Source organism: Phyllobates terribilis, unplaced genomic scaffold, assembly GCF_046119375.1.
Source record: "Phyllobates terribilis strain yellow unplaced genomic scaffold, ASM4611937v1 Scaffold_11__3_contigs__length_659146591, whole genome shotgun sequence".
Lineage (NCBI taxonomy): Eukaryota > Metazoa > Chordata > Amphibia > Anura > Dendrobatidae > Phyllobates > Phyllobates terribilis.
In genome coordinates this window covers 167,356,782-167,381,034 of record NW_027362771.1, presented here as the reverse complement: position 1 = coordinate 167,381,034, position 24,253 = coordinate 167,356,782, and the positions used below count along the sequence as shown (strand labels likewise).

General features: G+C 43.3%; 1 protein-coding gene across 2 annotated transcripts in view; it reads right to left on the bottom strand.

The window, feature by feature from the left end:
* TBC1D15 (TBC1 domain family member 15) overlaps positions 1-24,253 on the bottom strand; it is a 116,384-nt gene that overhangs the window by 32,336 nt on the left and 59,795 nt on the right. For both annotated transcript variants that reach the window (XM_073651795.1, XM_073651796.1), the window contains 2 exons: positions 12,194-12,322; positions 7,729-7,832 (listed from right to left, as the gene is read on the bottom strand). In XM_073651795.1, coding sequence (XP_073507896.1) covers positions 7,729-7,832; positions 12,194-12,322 — 233 coding nt within the window. The remainder of the gene's footprint in view (positions 1-7,728; positions 7,833-12,193; positions 12,323-24,253) is intronic.

The following is a 24,253-nucleotide window of genomic DNA, read 5'->3' as shown; positions in this document are numbered from 1 at the left end:
ATGGATCTGAGCCGGGGGTACTGGCAGATTCCTCTGACCCCCGCGGCAAGGGAACGCTCTGCCTTTATCACCCCTTTTGGACTGTACGAGTCCACAGTGATGCCATTCGGCATGAAGAATGCCCCTGCCACTTTTCAGCGGATGGTCAATACGCTGCTTGAGGGACTTGAAGGGTACGCGGCTGCGTACTTGGACGATATTGCAGTCTTCAGTCCCACTTGGGAGGATCACCTAGAGCACCTGCGGCAGGTGCTCGGTCGGATCCACCGGGCAGGCTTGACCATCAAGCCGGAAAAGTGCCAGCTGGGCATGAGTGAGGTCCTCTACCTGGGTCACCGGGTAGGCGGGGGGGTTCTGAAGCCAGAACCGGGGAAAGTGGATGCCATCGCATCCTGGCCCACTCCTAGGACCAAAAAGCAGGTGATGTCCTTCTTGGGGACCGCCGGGTACTATAGGAGGTTCGTCCCACACTATAGCACCCTGGCCAAGCCCCTGACGGACCTCACCAAGAAGAAGCTGCCCGTCGCAGTCGACTGGACAGTCGCCTGCGAGACAGCTTTCGGGGCACTCAAGGCCGCCCTAAGTAGCTCCCCTGTACTGCAAGCTGCCGACTTCGACCGGCCGTTTGTGGTACAGACCGACGCCAGTGACTTTGGCCTCGGTGCTGTGCTAAGTCAGGTCAACACGACAGGCCAGGAACATCCTGTCTTGTACCTGAGCAGGAAGCTACTGCCCCGGGAGGTGGCTTACTCCACGGTGGAAAAAGAATGCCTGGCAATTGTATGGGCCCTGCAGCGTCTGCAGCCCTACTTGTACGGGAGCCATTTCACCGTGGAGACGGACCACAACCCCCTCAGCTGGTTACACACGGTCTCTGGGTCGAATGGCAGGTTGCTACGCTGGAGCCTCGCTCTCCAGCAGTACCACTTCTCCATTCGCCACAGAAGAGGCCGTGACCACGGTAACGCTGACGGGTTATCCCGGCAAGGGGAGGGTGCAGAAGGACGCACGGGGGAACACAGGAATGTGCTACCCCCTCGCGCCCTCGTATAGGGGGAGGTGTGATGAACCTGTAGCCGCCATCTTGGTAATGATAAATCATATCCAGGGATGGCCACACTTCAGCAGCCCCCACCCTTGGGACCTTCTGTTAAAACGTCAACTAGATAGTTTCCCCCCATCCAGGCTCCTGTAAGATAAGAAGCCTACTTAACACTTGAATGCTAGGAGCTTCAAAGACTTCGAGAGGAAACACAGCCAGCAGGGGGGGGTGCTTCGTCTATCTGTACCTGACCATTTGTCCCATAGGACTAGTTTCTTTGTCTGTCACAAGCATGGAGGCATAAGATATAGAAACATGAATAGTACACGCATGTTGCGTGGGATGGGCCAATAAAAAAATATCACGGCGTCCCGGAGCCATTGCGCACACAAGCCTCCGCGGTAGACGTTTGTACGTGCTCTGGAAGCCAAGATATAGCGCGGAGCCATTCCTGAGGACCGTATGGTATCATAATTGATATCAAAAGGTCGGTTACGGCGGCCCGAATCCATGGGAACCCCTGGGGGTATCATGAGACCATCCCAGAAGAAGTTATTGGGTTCCATAGAATTTGGGCTTCTGATCGAAGTTAGACCTGAGGGTGGAGACTGAGCCAGCTGACCTCACCAGCAGTGGGCGGGACGGGGCAGGTAAGATAGCAGGACAGACAAGAGACAAGTCAGTTTTTGACCCAAGAGTGGTGTGCTGAACATCTGAGCACCAGCTGAGGCCACCAAGGGGAGGAGCAGTTTGACCATGCGGTGGTAGGCCTCAGCCTGTAACAAAGAACCGTGCCTGCGACCGCAGAATCCTCTCCCTGCGTCACAAGAAAATCAAGAAACCGGTAACTGATATGCTGTGGTGATTCTGTGTGTTGTATTCCATTGTTGTATAGTTTAGCCTGACCTTATACCTGTGTATATTTAGTTGTATATCGTGTATCTAGTGTATTATTATAATCAATTACCTCAAGTAATTGTGGGCCTGCCTTTTATTCTGCATAACGAACGCACGTCCGTGTGAGCTCGGCTCAAGCCAAAAACGCTACCCAGGGTTGGTTCCTGACCCGATATAGGCCCATTCACGGACTGGGCGTATATCTAAAATAGGGACTGGTGGCAGCATACCAACTGGGGATTGGGGAAGGCTGGTAGTGACGGTCGGAGGTTCAGATATATATATTCCTGGCGCGGCCAAGGAAGATATATATACCGCCCTCACTACAGAGGGCCCCGATACCCAGTAGGTTACAGGACAGTCTCCCTGGCGACCGCTTATCCTAGGTGCAGTTCCTTGACTGACCTGAGGCTAAGAGGGCGCTAGCGAGTTGTGCTGTGTAGTGACGTTACGGTTTAGTGACGTTGAAGGGATAACACACTACCGTGTTCCCTGCGCTGGTTGCAGCTTCCTGGCACTACTTTCTCTAGGTGCAGTACCTTGACTGACCTGAGAGGTAAGGGGGCGCCAGAGAGCTGCACCCACCGGCCGGCTTTCATCACAGTCCAACTAAATGCAAACCGGATGGAATAGCATGCCGCTGCAAGATGCTGTGGTAGCCATGCTGGTTCAGTATGCCTTCAATTTTGAATAAATCCCCAACAGTGTCACCAGCAAAGCACCATCACACCTCCTCCTCCATGCTTCACGGTGGGAACCAGGCATGTAGAGTCCATCCGTTCACCTTTTCTTCATCGCACAAAGACACGGTGGTTGGAACCAAAGATCTCAAATTTGGACTCATCAGACCAAAGCACAGATTTCCACTGGTCTAATGTCCATTCCTTGTGTTCTTTAGCCCAAACAAGTCTCTTCTGCTTGTTGCCTGTCCTTAGCAGTGGTTTCCTAGCAGCTATTTTACCATGAAGGCCTGCTGCACAAAGTCTCCCCTTAACAGTTGTTGTAGAGAGGTGTCTGCTGCTAGAACTCTGTGTGGCATTGACCTGGTCTCTAATCTGAGCTGCTGTTAACCTGCGATTTCTGAGGCTGGTGACTCGGATAAACTTATCCTCAGAAGCAGAGGTGACTCTTGGTCTTCCTTTCCTGCGGCGGTCCTCATGTGAGCCAGTTTCTTTGTATCGCTTGATGGTTTTTGCAACTGCACTTGGGGACACTTTCAAAGTTTGCCCAATTTTTCGCACTGACTGACCTTCATTTCTTAAAGTAATGATGGCCACTCGTTTTTCTTTACTTAGAATTTGTATTATAGCAAGAAAAAAGCAGCTAACAGTTTATTCAGTAGGACTATCAGCTGTTTATCCACCAGATTTCGGCACAACACAACTGATGGTCCCAACCCCATTTATAAGGCAAGAAATTCCACTTATTAAACCTGACAGGGCACACCTGTGAAGTGAAAACCATTTCCGGTGACGACCTCTTGAAGCTCATCAAGAGAATGCCAAGAGTGTGCAAAGCAGTCATCAAAGCAAAAGGTGGCTACTTTGAAGAACCTAGAATATAAGACATATTTTCAGTTGTTTCACACTTTTTTGTTAAGTATATAATTCCACATGTGTTAATTCATAGTTTTGATGCCTTCAGTGAGAATGTACAATTTTCATAGCCATGAAAATACAGAAAAATCTTTAAATGAGAAGGTGTGTCCAAACTTTTGGTCTGTACTGTATATAGACTGGATCATGGAATAAGTCTACCAATATAAGCAGCCAGTGGAGGTGGGAAAAAAAATGCCCCAAGTATTGCCATCTACAGTCTTCCAAACTGACACAGGATTCATTGTAAAGTATATGGAAATATGGAGAGGTGTCGGTGCCTTACAGGTGGACAACAAGCTGATTTTCCTGCAGATACTTTCCACCAAATAAAAAACCTGTCAGCTTGTATTATACAACTGCTGTAGATTTATCAAAAGAATCTGCACTGCAAACCTGCCATGTCTGAACTTGCCCTTAAAGGGGTTGTCACGGACTTTAACATTGATGACCTATCCTCAAGATAGGTCATCAATGTCTGATAAGTGGGGGTGTGACATCCCCGCCGATCAGCTGTTCCCAATATCAGTAGCAACTGCTGAGTTGAGGAGCTGCACAGCACAGCTGTCGACTGTATAGTGGTCGCACGCGTGGCAGGGTACTAAACACCCGTCACCTATTCAAATCAAAAGGGGTGGATGTGCAGTACCCTGTTGTGGCCACTATTGTATTGATGGAGCTGTGCAGCTCCTCAACTGTGCACTTCCAGCCTCCCACAACAACGGGAACACGTGATCGATGAGGGTGCCTAGTGTAGCACCCCCATCGATCAGACATTGATTACCTGTCCTTAGGATAGGCAATCAATGTTAAAGTCCTAGACGAGCCTTTTAAAACCCCAATACACATTAGATGGCTGCTGAACGAATAATGCTTCGGCCAATCGTTCAGCCAATATCCAGCTCTCCCATACATAGGCCAGCACATTCAGCCGAGTGCTCCTGTGTTCTCTATGACCTCAGCCGGCCGCTTATCTCCGAGAGGACAATGCGATCGGCAGTCCGAAATCAGACATGCAGGAATGACCTCTCCAGCAACAATCAGTTGGTCGGCGCCCCCCACACACAGATTGTCGGCAGAGCCCAAGTTCACAGACCCCCAGTCTAATGTGTATGGGGAACTTTACAGAGAAGATTAAGAAAAAAGAATGGCAATCACTAGTGTGATGATGGAAAATCTAGAACCAGGCGCTCTTTCAGGTCTTTGTCCCTTAAGACCAGTCTCTGAACTGCTCCCCTATTTACACTGCTATGACCAGGGTCATTTCAGGAGCAGTCTTGCTGACAGCCATTCGATCCTTCCTTACAAAACTACCTTTTATATTTGAATGCGTCTGGTAAGGAATGATGTGAAGTCTGGTACATAAACAGGTGAAGCAGGAGAACAAGAGAAAAAAGGCTGAAAGATAGCAGATATGTAATTTTCTATTCCAGCCATCATCGCTCCAATAAAACAACTTTAAATGGTGGAAAAACACAGTAAAGCACTGAAAAGTATTGCATTTGTCTGCTTCATCTTTACAATGGCCATCACTTCCAAAGCACCGCTAATGTTAATCTCAAGCTATTTTCTGTCTATGTAAGAAAAAAATATTTAGAAAAGAATCTCAATCTTTTCAAGTCAGTAAAGGCTGCTTAATCGGATGTGATAAGCAGAAGAGACGAGCTTAATGGAGAGTGAGCAACACAGTAAGCAAGAAGGCAGCTTACAGCCCCGAAGCAAGTGCAGAATGCATGTACATCAAGCGGGGTAACGGAGCGCAAGGTGAACAGGACGGCGACGCAGAAGCTCCCACCTCCCCATGTCACACTGCTCCGAAGTCACATCACTAAGTGTACATGGTACAGACACGTCTCAGGCTCAACTACTTTCCATCCCATAATACAGCATGGACTAGCTAAGAAAAGAGAGGTTATAAAAACCAGGAACAGACAGTGGAGCTCCTTGAACGGGGTCGGCAAGTGTGACCGGCCTCATGTAGCACCCAATGGTGGGATAAAGAAATGCCTGTATGCATTCTGTCCAACTTCAGACTACATTAATGTCACCAGGATCTTGCCACCTAATCTGAGAGCAGTATAAATAATGGGCAGAGACCCTGATTCCAGTGATGTGTCACTTAATGGGTCACTTAAGGTACTTTTAATAAAATCACTGTTTTATCATCAGCAGGAGATTATCACTAGATGACTAGTAAACTGCTGCCAGGTAATCCTCCATATTCATGAACTCTGTATAATCCCACTACCACCAAGGATTGGCAGGTGTCTGTGCATACTGTACATGGGCAGAAAACTGGCAATCAGTGGTGGGGGTGGGGTTATACAGATCTACAATCAGATAACTGGTAGATCTGCAGCAGATAAAACAGTGATTTTAATGATAGCAAGTGTCCCAGCAAGTGATACATCGCTGGAATCAGGGTCTCTGTCCCTTCATCATGCTACTCTCAGATATGAGAAAAAAAAACATGGAGACATGTTCCCTTTAATGTACAGTACACCAGTCATGGTGATGCAGAGAGATGAAAAAATCTTAGTGTCCATCTACACTGGCCGATAATCCGGAAATGGCATTCCTAGGAACGATTGTTTCCCAAAACTTGTGCAGTGTAATCTTGCTTAAAAATAATTGTTCTCGGCAGTATACCATAAAGTGTAAACTCGTCATGTCCTGCCAAGAACAATGATAATATATTTGCAGACCAATCGTATTAACGATCGCTCTGTGCATATGGATGTGCGTTCAGCCCGGCAGCCTTAGTCTGGACAGAAATGCACATTATTCTGAGAAACCATTGTTTAAAGAGATATTCTAATGTTTGTTATGGGTAATATTGGGAAGTGCACAGGTCTATCAGTGATGGCTGGACATGTGCAGTGCTTACAAGCTTTTTCCCATAGACATTGTATGCACGGCAATGAAGCTAGCCTAATCGCTCCCAAACCAGCCAGATAAGTGCAACTGCATTACTGATGCTGCTGAAGCAAAGCCATCACATACAGCCGCAGCAGAGTGCGTATAGTTCAGGCAAGCAGTGCAACCATGCCGCTGGTCCGAACTGCCAACCACACAGGAAATCTCTGCTAGCAGACCAACTGGGTGTTTCATCAGACGCTCTTCTGCGAGGCATGCGCTCAGCAGCATCTATGACTGATAGACTTTCAAACTCTGACTGGCAGTGTCTGGGAGGGAGGGGTGAAAGCGCACATCCCAAGGGAAGAGTCTGAAGAAATGTCAAATTGGACTCCAAGCAGAGATTTCACATGCTGCGCTCTCAAAGCAACAAATGTGAATATCCCCTCAATGGAATGACAGAGCAAAAACCGAAAAGAGCAGCAGAATCAGGGAGCTCAGCGAGTCTTAGGCTATGTGCACACGATGCGTATTTCATGCGTATTTTGTGCGGAAAATTCCGCAGCGTAAACGCATGAATTACGCATGTTAGCCTTCTGCCATGGTCCCCTATGGCATTCCGCAATTGTAATGCCCACGATGCGGAATTTTCCGCAGCGTTTTGTTGTGCGGAAAATTCCGCAGCATGTCAATTCTTTGTGCGTTTACGCATGCGGAATTGCCATCTACAATGCAGTAGAAAACGCAAGGCAATTCCGCATGTGCAAAACGCGCGAATTACGCGCGAAAAACGCATGCCAAATTCCGCATGCGTTTTCCAGGAAAAAGGACATGCGGAAATGAAGCGGAAATTTCCGCTTCAAATACGCATCGTGTGCACTTAGCCTTACAAAGTGTTTAATTACATTTTTTTGACAAGTACTTTTTAAACATACAGCAGTAAAATGCATGGTGCTCATAACAGCAGCTCATGGTGGATTAAAAATAGTGCATACTTGACACTTTTGTCTACCTTTACATCACTCACTAGCTGGCTTTACCCCTGTAATTTGTGTAAATTTTGATGCAGTGTCACATTTTAGACCAAAACCACTTCCTACCAAACCAAGCCCCTTGTCCAGCGAGTCAGAAGAGTAAATCTAAAACACCAAGTAAAATGTAGTGTACGCCAAGTTGTCTGGTGCAAATAAAGCCACAATTCTGAAGCATTAGCTTAGTAAATCACAGCCATTATGTTTTTAAGCAAATAAAAAAAAAAAAAGCAACACTGAATGATTTATTTAATATGGAAATCTGTATATTTACTATGAGAAACTTCCCCCATGTATGGTTACTTACGCTCTTCTTTTTTGCAGCAGAGCTCGTTCTTCTCTAGTGCTATCCCAAGGAAAATAACCCAGCAAATATTTCCACGCCTCCTTTCTCAAAGCATTGCAGAGACCCTGCAGGAAACAGAATTATTTCCAGTAAGACATTATTCTTCCAGCTATAAAAATACGGGGGCACATTTATCACTACTGTCTAATTCTTAGACACTGCAAACTTAGACTAGAGTTTTAAAATGCACCAGACTCATCACAATGCTTCTTGTCCTTTGATAAATCTCTTAAATTTTTAAAGGGGTTGTCAGGTCCAAACCGATAAGTTTGCAGTCACTCTGTGTGACTGTAGACTAGTTGGCCTTGCCCACTGGAAGGCCGCGTCCCTAGACAGGGCACCGCCTTGCTCCATAGTGGCTGGGAGTGTGTATAACGCATACATACCCTCCGGTCCCGGGTCAGAAACCGGTGGATCCCCGCAGCACACAGTGGATTCATAAGTCTGCAGTCACACAGAGTGACTGCAAACTTATGAATTCAGACCGGACAATAGTTTTTAAAACCAAATTCACACACCTGTGTTAAAGGGGTTATCCACTATTAGAACAACCCCTTCTCAATCCGTAAGTTTGCACCAAGTAAAATTACAACACTTATACTCCCCTCCGTTGCCATTCCAGCAGTGTCGGCGCTGTCTCACCCAGGACTCACATGACATTGTTATTTTACAAGAGCCCTGGGGCCAATCAGCAGCCGCTTCAATCTCTCCATAACAAACTTATCACACACATCCAGAGGAAGCAAGAAAGCAACAGCGTTCACTTCCTCCGGATGTAAGTGATTTTTCTGAAGACTGTGCTGCATGGCCGCAGGGCTTGTGTGACGTAACAATGTCACGCAAGCCCCAGGAGAGACAGTGCAGAGACCGGAGGCAAGTATAAGTTATATTATTTTACGTGGGGCAAATACACAGATTGAGAAGGAGTTTCCCATAGTGTTGTACCCCTTTAAGGTATGGACTGCAATGCACAGACTGTCCATAAGTCTCCTCACTATGCTATATAAGGCTGTCAAGTTTGGGACATAAGACCCGCAGCCAGTCCGTGATTTGTGACCAGAGTACAGTCACACGGATTTTTGAATTAGGTCTAAGGTGGTCTAGCCTAATTTTACACCTCCTATTAGCTGGCTTACTTTGTGGGCCACATATTGGCGCTCTCCTTTTGACAAATGATGTCGTACACTAGGCCCTGTCCCATTTCCAATTATTCACACCTCTTTTCAGTGAGACCATGTCATCTAGTTGGACAAGTCGTTAAAAAAGTGTCTAAAACACATAAATATGGTAGAAGTCATGAAAGACAGTAATTTGGTGCCAATGATGCCAGAATTCTGATGCAGTTAATTCGATAAATATGACCACTGCTGGCATATAGTGCAAAATCCCAAATATAGTGAACAGCAGTTATGATTACACATCTTTCAGCAATGTAATCCATGAAAATCTACACTATTAAGTACAGAACACATTTCATAAGTGTATGTTTATTCCCTTTTTAACTAAAATACGATGTAGCTGGCATTTTGGAGAGATTACTGCCTTGGATCCAAAGGCTGAAGCGCAACATTGGAGGGAGCTCATGTCGTAAAGAGATTACAAGGAGTGCTTTGTGATAAAAGGAGGTCAATGAGAAGAGGATTCTCAGTTTACGATTGACATTTTGGATGGAATAAAAGCACATCATTCTGTATTTGAAAAAAGGAACAGATGGATTTTTGGAAAAACACATTTACCAACTCGAGTGATTAGGATTTCTTTATCACTATCGGATATAAAATCAACGAGCGGTTGTCAGATACAAAGGCAACTATTCCCAGTAAGCAGCAATGTAACAGGCAGCAGAGAAATTAAATGTAGACGAGGACCTAAGGTCAGAAAAATAGACATGCAGAGTGGTACAACAGACTTGCAAAAAAAGAACAACAGAGTCAATAGATAAATCCCTGATCAGCATACCAAGCAATACCAGTGATTTAATTCACATAGCGAACAATACATTTCCCTATGTAAAACTTGTCATTCCCACAAAAATAAAATCACCTACTAAGATTTAAAAAGATTAAAAACCAATCCAATGACTATAAAGGAAGAAAAAAATAAAATATGCAATTCATTTTTTCCAAATGCACATCAACCTTATAGCGTAACCGTCGTTTTAATTTTTATTTCATAATTCAATAGTGCAATTGAAAATATGAAACTTTGCCATTTATCTTATCAGGGAAATCGGCTTCTTTCTCTGCCAGGATCATTCATTCTCAAAAGTCTTAATTTACAGGCAAAAAGTGTATTAAGTGAAGACAGATTGTTACATTACCGAGATAGGAGACGGCAGTTACTACTGATAAGATTCTATGTAGGCGAAAGGTGGGGAGTGGGCGGAGCACAGTATTCAGCAACTCCCACCTACATAGAATCTTACCAGCAGCACCTGCTGTCTCCTATCTCAGTAATGTGAAAATCTGACAGCTCTGTTGCCCTTCTCTATCTTCCTCCTCCACCAGTCTCTTGCCAGTTATTTATATATCACTCCTCTTTCAGTAACCTCATTCTCTCACCCGACCTTCTATGATGAAGGCGCATGTTAGTGTCTGGCGCGATCTCTATAGTTTGCAAATTGCGCTAGATACTAAACGTCTTCTTCACTTGGACGACCAGTGTGAGAACAAGAGCAGGAGTTAAGAAGACAGTGGGTGTCTGATGGGATCTGAGAACTATGCAGATTGAGCAAGAAACCAACAGTCTTCTTCATCAGGGCCTTATTGCGCATTCACCAGCCTAGTGAGTAACGGCACATGCATTAGCTCTTGGGTGGGGCAGGAAGGTCACTAGATTAGAGTGTCCTGTCAATCACCGACAGGCAGTGGGCAAGGAATAGGGAAGAGAGGCAGCAGAGATGGAAGTGCAGTGCCTGCCCAATTCACTTGCAGCTAATTTGCATAACAATTTGACAATAACTTTCTGTAAAACGTAAACTCCGATTTCTAAAGTTAAGGTATGGATGTAAAAAGTATTACAGAGTCTTTATCTAGCTGGCCTTAGCTTGGGGTATAAAGCCCTGATGACAGGTTTCCTTTAATATGCATCAAAATTTGAGTTTGTGGCTAAGTGTCTGAACTGTGAGGAGCTCATAGTGTAATTTCAATTAGGTCTATGTCCACATGCACAAATCTTCACTATAACTACACTTCTTAGGGGTTAAAATGCAACAACAAAAATGAATAGTCATGGATTTATGGAAATCCCAGAATGCAAATGACAAAAACAATTTTTTCGAGACATCTTGCTTGAATTATTATCGAGTATGAGCGTCATGCTTGGAAACACACGAACTTACACACCTTGGCTGCAATCAATGAGGTTATTATTGGTTGTCTCAGAAAAGTTTTGCCACACAATGCACTTGGGCACACAAATCATCAAGATCAGCTGCTGGCAGCTCCCTTTGCAGTTGCCGACCTATGATGTTCCAGACGTGCTCACAATTTTCAAAACGGATTGCTAAGAAATTACGGCAATTACTATCAATTAACAATAATTTCCTAATCAATGTGAAAAATATGCCATCATTACGGCTCTTTGTTGTTGCAATTTCAATTAAACATTTCAGTCACCGAGACAATGATTATATGAGGATTATGACCAAGGGGTGATTGAGCATATGAGCAGTTGCACATCTAATGTAGTGGAACAACGCACCCAAATAAGACAGCATGTACCCTGATTAAAAAGAGGGGTTGATAACATACCAATGCTAATGTTTCTGCCCTCTGGGATCACTGAAGGCTGTATTGTAAAAGGCTCTATTTTTTTTTGTGACACTTGCATCCCTTCCTCTACCATCCCTCCTTTACATACAGAACCAGTAAGTAAAACGTTTCATCCTGGTCGGACCCGATAAGTCATCTAAATAATAGCCTGGTGTGAATTTAAATCTAAGATTATGTATGGATGAGAAACACTAGAATACTGCTTGGCCTCTCACATTACTGGGTTATTGCAAAGCCAAAACAACTTTAAAAAGGATGCGTACTGCAATCTCCAGGGAAAAGCCCTATGGTGTTGGCAGAAAATACTACAGCGTAAAGGTAGTTTTGAAGAAAAGAGAAGAAAAATACCTGAACAGGGCGAAAAAGAAGGAGATGAAAATTTGATCCATACAATGATCACAAAATTAACACGTATCGGGAAGCATTTCCCTTTCATAGCGCTTATCAGTTATAACATCACCGTGCCTTGAAAAAAGAAAAGGCTTCCCAGTTTGCGTTACGTTTGCAATCAATACATGCATTACAGATTCTTCCCCTACTTCTGTCAGTCATTCTCCTCAAAGGGAAGCGCCGTCTATGTATGCACTCTCCTGTTAGCCAGTCAGAGAAATAAATAATTCATTTTAGAAGAGCGAGATGAAAAATAAATGTACCCCTTTGAAAATCATGTGCTTTAAGTGGTCCACGTTATGAATTCTTCCTCCTGAATCCATATGGTTGTCCCATTCAGCAGTTGAAACTGGATCTCTCCTGTGAACTTCTGGCCTTGTACCAACATCAATCTAAAGCAAAAAGGTAACAAAATAAAGTTACACAACAATTAAAAGTACTACAGTGGAAATGTGCGCTACACAACACACATACATATAACACATTATGGCTTACCAGTAGTTTGGCTTCCTTGGAAATCCTGGAAAACCTACTAACATTAGCCATCATTTCGCCCTAATCCCTACAGCAAATGTAATAGTCAAACCTAAGGGGCATACTCCATAAACCTCCTAATCTTTAAGGGTAAGTTTGTAAGGAAGAAATTGTACATAAATTCAGATTTTTTTTTTCTGTACCAAAATTGGAATGTATTCAGTTTCCCATTTATTTGAATTGTGTATGACTGGTTTCACGTGACAGACTTCAAGGGTTCCAAAACCAATAAAACGTGAAGACTCCAATTAAAAATTGTAATTGATATATTTACCAATTACAAATGTAAAAACAACATAACATTTACATGAAGAGGGGGGGGGGATTGATAACTTTTTTTTTTCTTTTTTAGATTTCACACAGTACTTAGTTTTGCTTTAATCTAAGGCTGTGTGCCCACTATGCATTTTTTAAGCGTTTCTGCAGCGGCAAGACCTGAAGGCCGACCTGGAACAGTCTGGGGGCATGGTTTCAACTTACCAACCAACTTACCATTTTTAAATAAAATGTTCCTGTGCTGAGATAATCTTATACATGTGCCCCTGCTGTGTACTGTGTAATGGCTGTGTCTGACCGTACAGGAACATGGTCTGATCATACCACATCTCCTGGGCAGGAGAGGAAGCAAAAGAGTATACAGACATTAGAGCATGGGATCACAGCTGATTCTTTTTGTGAGCTTTTACTTCAAAGAAGGAATCATTTGCGACCCCCGGCTATTATATCTGTATATTCTTTTTCTCCCCCCTCCCACCCCCTCGCCCAGGTGCTGTGGTATGATCAGACCATGTTCCTGACACAGCCATTACACAGTACACAGCAAGGGCACATTTATAAGATTATCTCAATATAGGAACATTTTATTTAACCCCTTAGTGACAGGACCAATTTTTTGAAATCTGATCAGTGTCAATTTAGGTAGTAATAACTCTGGAATGCTTCAACATAGCCAAGTCATATTGAGATTGGATTTTTTGAGACATATTATACTTTATGATAATGGTAAAAATCAGGTTCATCTGTTTTGTGTTCATTTATAAAAATATCAGAAATTTGACAAAAATTTGAAAAAAATTGCAATTTTCAAACCATAGTTATACCACACAAAAACATTAATACACACTTCCCTCGTGTCTGCCTTACATCAGCACATCTGTAAAGTGTTGTTTTATTTTATTAGCATTTTATAAGGTTTAAAAATGTAGCAGTAATTTTTCATTTTTTCAAGAAAATTTACAAAACTTATTTTTCTAGGGACCTGTTCAGATTTGAAGTGACTTTGGGGGTCCTATATGTTGGAAACCACCCAAAAGTGATACCATTTTAAAAAAAGCACCAGTCAACGTATTCAAAACTGCTTTCAGGTAGTTCATTAACCCTTCTGGTTCTTTTCAGGAAGTAATGGAAAGTGGCATGACAGGAATGAAAAAGTTTATTTTTACCACCTAAATTTTGATAACTTCTGAACAGGCCGCTATAGCCGGCAGACTCTAAGGCCGTTATTTGGCTGTTACCTGCCATGGCAAACATCAGGACCACACAATCAAGATCTCAGGGTGCCAATGAGGTTAAAGAGGGAGCCCCCACACTCTGCTAACTATTTAGATTGCGTAATCACTATTGAAAGCAGCATCTAAGGAGTTAAACGACCATGGTCAGTGCCAACATTGATCATAGCTGATGGGGCAAGTAGTCAGCTATAGTGTACAAGTGACAGCTACAAGATTGTCACCTGCTGGGGGATGCTACTCTCTTACAATCGCAGGTCAGTAAAAAGAAGTATCGGTGGTCACTAAGGGGTAACATACAGTGCTGCTCACCATTATTGGCACCCCTTCATTTTTTATTTTACAATATCTTCAGAAACAAATGAAAATGTACCAAAAATTATATCCTCATGATTTTTTAATTAGTGGTCCAAAGTAAAACAAAACATTTTTTGTTCAACTTAAAGGGGTTGTTCACTACTTTATATCCCCCCCCCACCATGTATCCCCCTGGGGTCCCTAAGACTTCTTGTAAATACCTTCTGTTGCTGATAATGCCTGTGAGCGGAGCTATCACTGGCGACTCACAGGCATCACGTGACCCCCGGCTGCAGCCGGCTCTGACATCCGCTGACGTCATGTCAAGTGCTGGCAGCAGCCGGGGGTCACGATCTTCCTTGTTCCACGGTGGATGCCAGGCTGTGGGCGGGGTTACCCCCCCCGCGTCACACCCGGCATCCACTGCGCGTTCTGCCTCTCCCCATTCATTGGGAAAGCGCGCGGTGGATGCTGGGTGTGACGCGGGGATAACCCAGCCCACAACCCAGCAGCCACCGCGGGGACCCCAGCGCCGAGTCACACGTCACTTGTCGTGACGTCAGCACAGGGTCACGTGATGCCTGTGAGCGGCCACCAATAGCGCCACTCACAGGCATTATCAGCAACAGACGTTTTTACAATAAGTCTTAGGTGCCCCGGGGGGATACATTGAGGGGGGGGGGGTGGAATAAAGTACTGGACAACTTCTTTAAATGTTGCAATTTCAAAGAAGAAATAGAATAAACAGCATGTGCAGCAGTAAAGGCACCCCTAATTAATACTTGGTTGCACACCCTTTAGCATCGATGACAGCCTTCAAAGGTTTCTTGTAGCCATCTAGAAGCTTCTTGCACTTCTCAGCTGGAATTTTCTCTCACTTTTCCTTTGCAGTTTGTTCAAGCTCTTTAACCCCTTAAGCCCCGCGGGTGGTTTGCACGTTAATGACCGGGCCAATTTTTACAATTCTGACCACTGTCACTTTATGAGGTAATTACTCTCGAACGCTTCAACGGATCCCCCTGATTCTGAGATTGTTTTTTCGTGACATATTGTACTTCATGATTGTGGAAAAATTTCTTCGATATCACTTGCGTTTATTTGTGAAAAAAACGGAAATTTGGCGAAAATTTTGAAAATTTTGCAATTTTCAAAATTTGAATTTTTAAGCCCTGAAATCAGAGCGATATGTCACACAAAAGAGTTAATAAATAACATTTCCCACATGTCTACTTTACATCAGCACAATTTTGGAACCAAAATTTTTTTTTGTTAGGGAGCTATAAGGGTTAAAAGTTGACCAGCGATTTCTCATTTTTCCAACAAAATTTACAAAACCATTTTTTTAGGGACCACATCACATTTGAAGTCACTTTGAGAGGTCTTTATGACAGAAAATACCCAAAAGTGACACCATTCTAAAAACTGCACCCCTCAAGGTGCTCAAAACCACATTCAAGAACTTTATTAACCCTTCAGGTGCTTCACAGGAATTTTTTGAATGTGGAAGAAAAAAATGAACATTTAACTTTTTTCACAAAAATGTTAATTTAGACCCAATTTTTTTTATTTTCACAGGGGTAACAAGAAAAAATGGACCCCAAAATTTGTTGTGCAATTTCCCCTGGGCACGCAGATACCCAATATTTGGGGAAAAAATACTGTTTGGGCGCACGGCAGGGCTCGGAAGGGAAGGAGCGCTATTTGACTTTTTGATTGTAAAATTTGCTTGAATAATTAGCGGACGCCATGTTGTGTTTGGAGAGCCCATGTGTGCCCAAACTTTGGAGCTCCCCCACAAGTGACCCCATTTTGGAAACTAGACCCCCCAAGGCACCTTTCTAGATGCATAGTGAGCACTTGGAACCCCCAGGTGCTTCACAAATTGATTCGTAACAATGAAAAAGTGAAAAAAAAAAACACTTTTTCATTTTTATGAATCAATTTGTGAAGCACCTGAGTGTTCCAAGTGCTCACAATGCATCTAGATAGGTGCCTTGGGGGGTCTAGTTTCCAAAATGGGGTAACTTGTGGGGGAGCTCCAATGTTTGGGCACACAGCGGCTCTCCAAACGCAACATGGTGTCGCTAACAATTTGAGCCGATTTTCCGTTAAATTTGTTAGAGGACACCATGTTGCATTTAGAGAGTCCCTGTGTGCCCAAACATTGGAGCTCCCCCACAAGTGACCCCATTTTGGAAACTAGACCCCCCAAGGCACCTATCTAGATGCATAGTGAGCACTTGGAACCCCCAGGTGCTTCACAAATTGATTCGTAACAATGAAAAAGTGAAAAAAAAAACACTTTTTCATTTGTATGAATCAATTTGTGAAGCACCTGAGGGTTCCAAGTGCTCAGTATGCATCTAGATAGGTGCCTTGGGTGGTCTAGTTTCCAAAATGGGGTCACTTGTGGGGGAGCTCCAATATTTGGGCACACAGCGGCTCTCTAAATGCAACATGGTGTCCGCTAACAAATTTAACGCAAAATTGGCTCAAATTGTTAGCGACACCATGTTGCGTTTGGAGAGCTGCTGTGTGCCCAAACATTGGAGCTCCCCCACAAGTGACCCCATTTTGGAAACTAGACCCCCCAAGGCACCTATCTAGATGCATAGTGAGCACTTGGAACCCCCAGGTGCTTCACAAATTGATTCGTAACAATGAAAAAGTGAAAAAAAAAACACTTTTTCATTTTTATGAATCAATTTGTGAAGCACCTGGGGGTTCCAACTGCTCACTATGCATCTAGATAGGTGCCTTGGGGGGTCTAGTTTCCAAAATGGGGTCACTTGTGGGAGAGCTCCAATGTTTGGGCACACAGGGACTCTCTAAATGCAACATGGTATCCGCTAACAAATTGAATGGAAAATCGGCTCAAATTGTTAGCGGACACCACATTGCGTTTGGAGAGCTTCTCTGTGCCCAAACTTTGGAGCTCCCCCACAAGTGACCCCATTTTGGAAACTAGACCCCCCAAGGCACCTTTCTAGATGCATAGTGAGCACTTGGAACCCCCAGGTGCTTCACAAATTGATTCGTAATAATGAAAAAGTGAAAAAAAAAACACTTTTTCATTTTTACGAATCAATTTGTGAAGCACCTAGGGGTTCCAAGTGCTCACTATGCATCTAGATAGGTGCCTTGGGGGGTCTAGTTTCCAAAATGGGGTCACTTGTGGGGGAGCTCCAATGTTTGGGCACACAGGGACTCTCTAAATGCAACATGGTATCCGCTAACAAATTGAATGGAAAATCGGCTCAAATTGTTAGCGGACGCCACATTGCGTTTGGAGAGCCCCTCTGTGCCCAAACTTTGGAGCTCCCCCACAAGTGACCCCATTTTGGAAACTAGACCCCCCAAGGCACCTTTCTAGATGCATAGTGAGCACTTGGAACCCCCAGGTGCTTCACAAATTGATTCGTAATAATGAAAAAGTGAAAAAAAAAACACTTTTTCATTTTTACGAATTAATTTGTGAAGCACCTAGGGGTTCCAAGTGCTCACTATGCATCTAGATAGGTGCCTTGGGGGGTCTAGTTTCCAAAATGGGGTCACTTGTGGAGGAGCTCCAATGTTTGGGCACACAGGGACTCTCCAAATGCAACATGATATCCGCTAACAATTTGAGCCGACAATTTGTTAGCGGATATCATGTTGCATTTGGAGAGTCCCTGTGTGCTCAAACATTGGAGCTCCCCCACAAGTGACCCCATTTTGGAAACTAGACCCCCCAAGGCACCTATCTAGATTCATAGTGAGCACTTGGAACCCCAGGTGCTTCACAAATTGATTCATAAAAATGAAAAAGTGTTTTTTTTTTCACTTTTTCATTTTTACGAATCAATTTGTGAAGCACCTGGGGGTTCCAAGTGCTCACTATGCATCTAGAAAGGTGCCTTGGGGGGTCTAGTTTCCAAAATGGGGTCACTTGTGGGGGAGCTCCAAAGTTTGGGCACAGAGGGGCTCTCCAAACGCAATGTGGTGTCCGCTAACAATTTGAGCCGATTTTCCATTCAATTTGTTAGCGGATACCATGTTGCATTTAGAGAGTCCCTGTGTGCCCAAACATTGGAGCTCCCCCACAAGTGACCCCATTTTGGAAACTAGACCCCCCAAGGCACCTATCTAGATTCATAGTGAGCACTTGGAACCCCAGGTGCTTCACAAATTGATTCATAAAAATGAAAAAGTGTTTTATTTTCACTTTTTCATTTTTACGAATCAATTTGTGAAGCACCTGGGGGTTCTAAGTGCTCACTATGCATCTAGATAGGTGCCTTGGGGGGTCTAGTTTCCAAAATGGGGTCACTTGTGGGGGAGCTCCAATGTTTGGACACACAGGGGCTCTCCAAACGCAACATGGCGTCCGCTAACAATTTGAGCCGATTTTCCATTCAATTTGTTAGCGGACACCATGTCGCGTTTGGAGAGCCCGTGATGTGCCTAAACAGTGGAGCTCCCCCACAAGTGTCCCCATTTTGGAAACTATACCCCTCAAAGATTTTATTAAGGTGTATAGTGAACATTTTGAACCCAGAGGTACGGCACATTATTTGTTTACATTAGGTCATCATATTGAATAAGTTTTCATTATTCTTGAGCGCAAGTGCTCGCTACTTGAGTTTGCATCGGGTACTCAGGTATGCACCATGTACAGCGTGTGCTCGAGTGACATGCTCGAGTCCCTGCTCCGCATGTTTCACGGTTATTAGACACCCAAAAAAAAACATGCGGGGATCGCTCGTGCATGGCAGGCATTCCCCGTAAAGTTTTTTGGCCGCGAAGCATATGGGGCAGAGACTCGAGCATGTCACTCAAATACCCACGATACTAAATGCATACCAGAGCACCCGATGCAAACTCAAGTAGCGAGCACTTGCTCTCAACACTAGTCGCCATATCGTCATCTTTTTTTCTTACTTTTGAAAAAAATCCCAACCCCAGCCCTAACCCTAGCACAACCCTAACCCTAGCACAACCCTAGCCCCAGCACAACCCTAGCCCCAGCACAACCCTAGCCCCAAACCCAGCCCTAACCCTAGCCCAATCCTAACTCAAGAGTTTATTTTTGACGCCGTTCCTTGTGCGGTATAAGTGATTAGACGACTTTATTCTTCGGGTCGGTGTGATTACAGCAATGCCAGAATCATATGGGGTTTTTATGACTGACAGCTGTCACACACTAAAAGACGCATTTTTTGTAAAATCTAGTTTTTGCATCGCCATATTTTGAGAGCTATAATTTTTCCAAATTTTGGCAGACAGTCATGTGACGGCTCGTTTTTTGCGGGATGACTTGACGTTGTTATTGGTGCCATTTTCAGGCACGTGACATTTTTTGATCGCTTTCTATTCCGATTTTTGGGAGGCAGAATAAACAAAAACCAACAATTCAGGAATTGTTTTTTTTTTTTTTTTTTTATTCTGTTCCGCGTGTGGTAAAATTGATGAGGCAGCTTTACTCTTCGGGTCAGTACGTTTACAGCGGTACCACATTTGTATAATTTTTCTATGTTTTGGCGCTTATACACAATAAAAGCTATTTTATAGAAAAAAATATTTTTTAGTATCGCTTTATTCTGAGAGCTATAACTTTTTTATTTTTCGGCTGATGGAGCTATATGGCGGCTTGTTTTTTGCGGGACGAGATGACGTTTTCAGCGGTATCATTTTTATTTATATGCGTCTTTTTGATCGCGTGTTATTCCACTTTTTGTTTGGCGGTATGGTGATAAAGCATTGTTTTTTGCTTGTTTTTTTTTTTTTTTTTTTTACCGTGTTCACTGAAGGGGTTAACTAGTGGGACAGTTTTATAGGTCAGGTTGTTCCGGACGCGGCGATACCAAATATGTGTACTTTTATTGTTTTTTTTTTATTTTTTTTATAATAATATTTATTGATGGGTACATTATATTTTTATTTTTGGTGTATTATTTTTTTTATTTTTTTATAATATTTTTGCACATTTTTTTTTTTTTTTTTTTTCCACTTTCACACAGTTTATACACTTTATTACTTTGTCCCACTCTGGGACTTTCACTTTTTTTTTTCTGATCGCCTGCATGGCACAGGAATGGAGCACCATCCCTATGCCATGAAGGCTGTCAGAAGTGCACAGTGTGAAGATTGCTTGGAGATGCACTGCGCATGTCCAAGCAATCTTCCTGCTCTCTGGTGACCCGGATGTTGTCATGACGACATCGGGTCGTCATGGCAACACCCGGGAAGCCTTTGCAGACTGCGCTGGAAGCCGGAAGAGGAGGTGAGTATCGGCGATCACCTCCCCTTGCCCCCGCAATGCCGCGATCGACTTCGATCGACTTCGATCGCAGCATCGCGGGGGTTAATGTGCTGGGAGCGGTGCGTGACCGCTCCCTGCACATAGTACCGGGTGTCAGCTGTGACAATCAGCTGACACCCGGCGGCGATCGCGCCCGCACAGCCTGTGTGCGCGCGCGATCGCCATGACGTACTAATACGGGTCTGGCTCTTAAGTCCCAGGGCACAGACGCGTATTAGTACGTCAGATGTTATTAAGGGGTTAATGTTTGCAGGGTTCTTTTTCCCAATGGCTGATTTCAGCCCACCCCAAAGACTCTCAATGGGATTGAGGTCAGGACTCATTGCTGGCAATTTTAAAACAGTCCATTTTTTCAACCATTCTTGTGAACTTTTGGATGTGTGCTTTGGGTCACTGTCTTGCTGGAGGACCCATGATCTTCGAATCAAAGTTTTCTTACACTGGGTAGGACATTTCGCTCCAAAACCTCTTGATAATTCTCTTATTTCATAATTCCTGTGATACGGTCAAGGCCTCCTGTACCAGATGCAGCAAAGCAACCTCACAACATTATGGATCCTCCACTATGCTTAACTGTTGGTAAGGTGTTCTTTTCCTTGTAAGCTTTATTGCGTTGTCTGTAAACAAACTGTTGCTTTGTATTGCCAAAAAGCTCTATTTTTGTTTCATCTGTCCACAGAATATTTTCGCAGAAGGATTGTGGTTTGTAGAGGTACTCTTTGGCAAACATCAGTCGTTCCTTTTTATGTCTTTTTTTCAGCAATAGTTTCTTCTTTGGCCTTCGCTCATATAGTTCTGCTTGGTTTAGTGTGCAGCGCATCGTACTTGTTGAAACCATGACCCCAAACTGTTCCAGGTAGGCCTTCAAGGTTGGCCTTCAGGTCTTTGGATGTTTGATGTGGTGTTTTTTCCCACCAACCTTTGAAGACATCTCTTGTCAATTTTTCTCTTTCCCCCACGTCCAGGGATGTTCCTGACGGTTCCATGCTTGGCAAACTTCTTAATAACATTGTGCACCTTTGAAAGGGGGATACCAAGGTCTTTGGAGATGGCCTTATACCCTTTGGAAGTCTTGTGTTTGCTAATAATAGCAGTTCTGATGTCCTCAGACAGCTCCTTTGTCTTCACCATTGTGACAAAGGAACAGGGCCTACCGTGTGGCTTTTAAAACACTGAAGTCATCATTCATTGGCTAATTCAGGTCACATGGGCACCAACAATTAATCACAGGAGAATCTATTTTGTGATTTACCACAGGCGAGTAAAAATGTGTTTCCATACTAAATTAATGTACAGGGTGCCAATACCAGTAACACAGCAAGGTTTATGTTCTTCTATTTTTCCCTCCCATTGTTTTTGGTTTTAAAATTGTTTATCATTTGCTCTTTTGTATATAACATGAGTTTACAAAAAAACTGTTTCACTTGATTCATCTTTTTCAGGAGATATTCCACATTATGTACTTAAACTTCATGGGTGCCAATGACGATGAGCAAGACTGTATATCCAATTGTGGATCTTATTATTATTCCAAGATCTACTGATTAAAACGTACTTTAGTTTGTGGGAAAACCCCTTTAAGGCTTCAGACTACGAAGCACAAACCTATGACATATTGTTTTAGGTGAACCCATTGAAGCGCCAGACAAGCGCAAAATGGCCGTAGTCCACAACTCTCCCTGCATCCCCCTGCTTACCACATAGATGTCCCAGTAGAATTGGAATAAAAGGACTGTCTATTTTAAAGGAATGGTGAGGCTGCTTTTTCTTGAAAAGACTGCATGATATATATTTCAGCAAAGCACCACTGTGATTCCTAGCAGTTGCCATATAAGCTCACAGAAGGGAAGCACCGTAAATAATTATGTGTTCTGTTTAATTGGTGCCACAGTTTTTTGCTTTGATTAAATGAAACTAGTGTAGCAGTGACATATGTGTTACCATTAACAATTCTAAATTCATTCTCATTACGGAGAAACGGGATTCAACTCTATAGTGTACAATTATGTTTTAGAAATAATAATTTCTCTGCATTGCAAACTAATATATCTTCTAAAGCCTTGTACCCCAATTTTTATGTCGACAAATTCCGACATTTCCTTCTGATGCAGTTTGCAATACAATCTTCACGTTTCTATTTTTTCCCATTGACTGTGAATTGAACTATATTAGCATTCTGAAATATAATGTAAAAATTTACTAACACCAGTCCAAAACTCAGAGAACTAGGTTAGTATAGGCGGCCAATGCATTCTAGCACAATGCTTATGCAAAACCAGTCCAGATAATGCCAACAGCAATATTCTAGCAGGGTCATTTGTTTCATGCCAGCTTCCCAGTCTGACCACTAGTCCAACATATGATCACCTGTTTGTCTCTTGAGGATAACTTAAACATTTAAAAAAATCCCCCTTGGCAGCAATCAGCTTCACTCTTGTCCCTCTTCATGCCCCCCATGCATCTGAAGATATCATTTCCGTATTTTCTTATAAGGGAGCAGTGATATTGTAGTAGAGTCCATACAATGATTAGCTGCAGAAGTATAATACTCCACTGATTTACAATATCTATCTGTGAGTGGCATATGTAGAGTCTCCAGTAAATCTGATGCAGCTTCAGGCTATCTACCTTGCATGCAGCTTTTAAAATCAGGCAGGGAGAAACCCATCACAAGCAGGAGACAAGGAAGATAGATGAAGATGCATCATTTAGGATCTATCACTGACGGCCTTAAATAGAAGTGAGAACAAAACAAGTGCAATGTGAGGGGACTATGCCATGTATGGGCCGAGACCCTGATTTCTGTAAGTGTCACTTGTTGGCCTGCATGTTGTCATTTTGTACAATCACTGTTTTGTCTGCTGCAGATCTAGCTGTGCTCAATGCTTAGCTGTGTATGACCCCCCACACCACTGATTGGCAGCTTTCTGTGTACACTGTACATTGACAGTAAACTGCTAATCATTTGTGGGGGCGGGATTATACAAAGCAGATGACTAAGAAGTACAAGACACCTAGTAATGTATTGATCATCTCTTGCTGATAAAACACTGATTTTAAAGAAACTGCAACACATTAAGTGATACATTACTGGAATCAGGCTCTTGGCTCGTATGTTGTGCTGCTCTCTTATTACATAGAAAAACCTGCTGACAGATTCCCTTTAGTAGCCGCCATTTTTAACTATATATAGGCAAAAAAGTAAGCTGCTTTAAGTTTGGGCACATTACATTATTTGGTGCCATTACATTAGGAGGTCAGATAGGACATACTTGAATAATACGTAAAGTGAAAGTTGCTTCATTCTGCCCGGTTGTCATCATTTTATAATTCAGCTCAACCATCACTTGTGAAAATGACATCAATAAATTTGTGGAGCACAACGAGGGATAAACAGTTAATGTTCCTATTATACAGACCCTTCAGAATCACTTTGCGGGATGCCTGTATATTCTGTTTATTGATACTATTAAATGGTAGATTACACAGAAGACGAGGCTTAACAAAAGTGAAAACTAACATCTGATTTACAGCAGAGCAAGGCAATCAGTCAACATGAAGAGTGTTACTGCCTCCTCCAACAGATGAGATATTAAAGACATATACTATCTCACTTGACAACCTGGAACAGTTCCTTGCTATTTAGGACTCTATTTACAATAGGTATTCACGGCATCAAATCC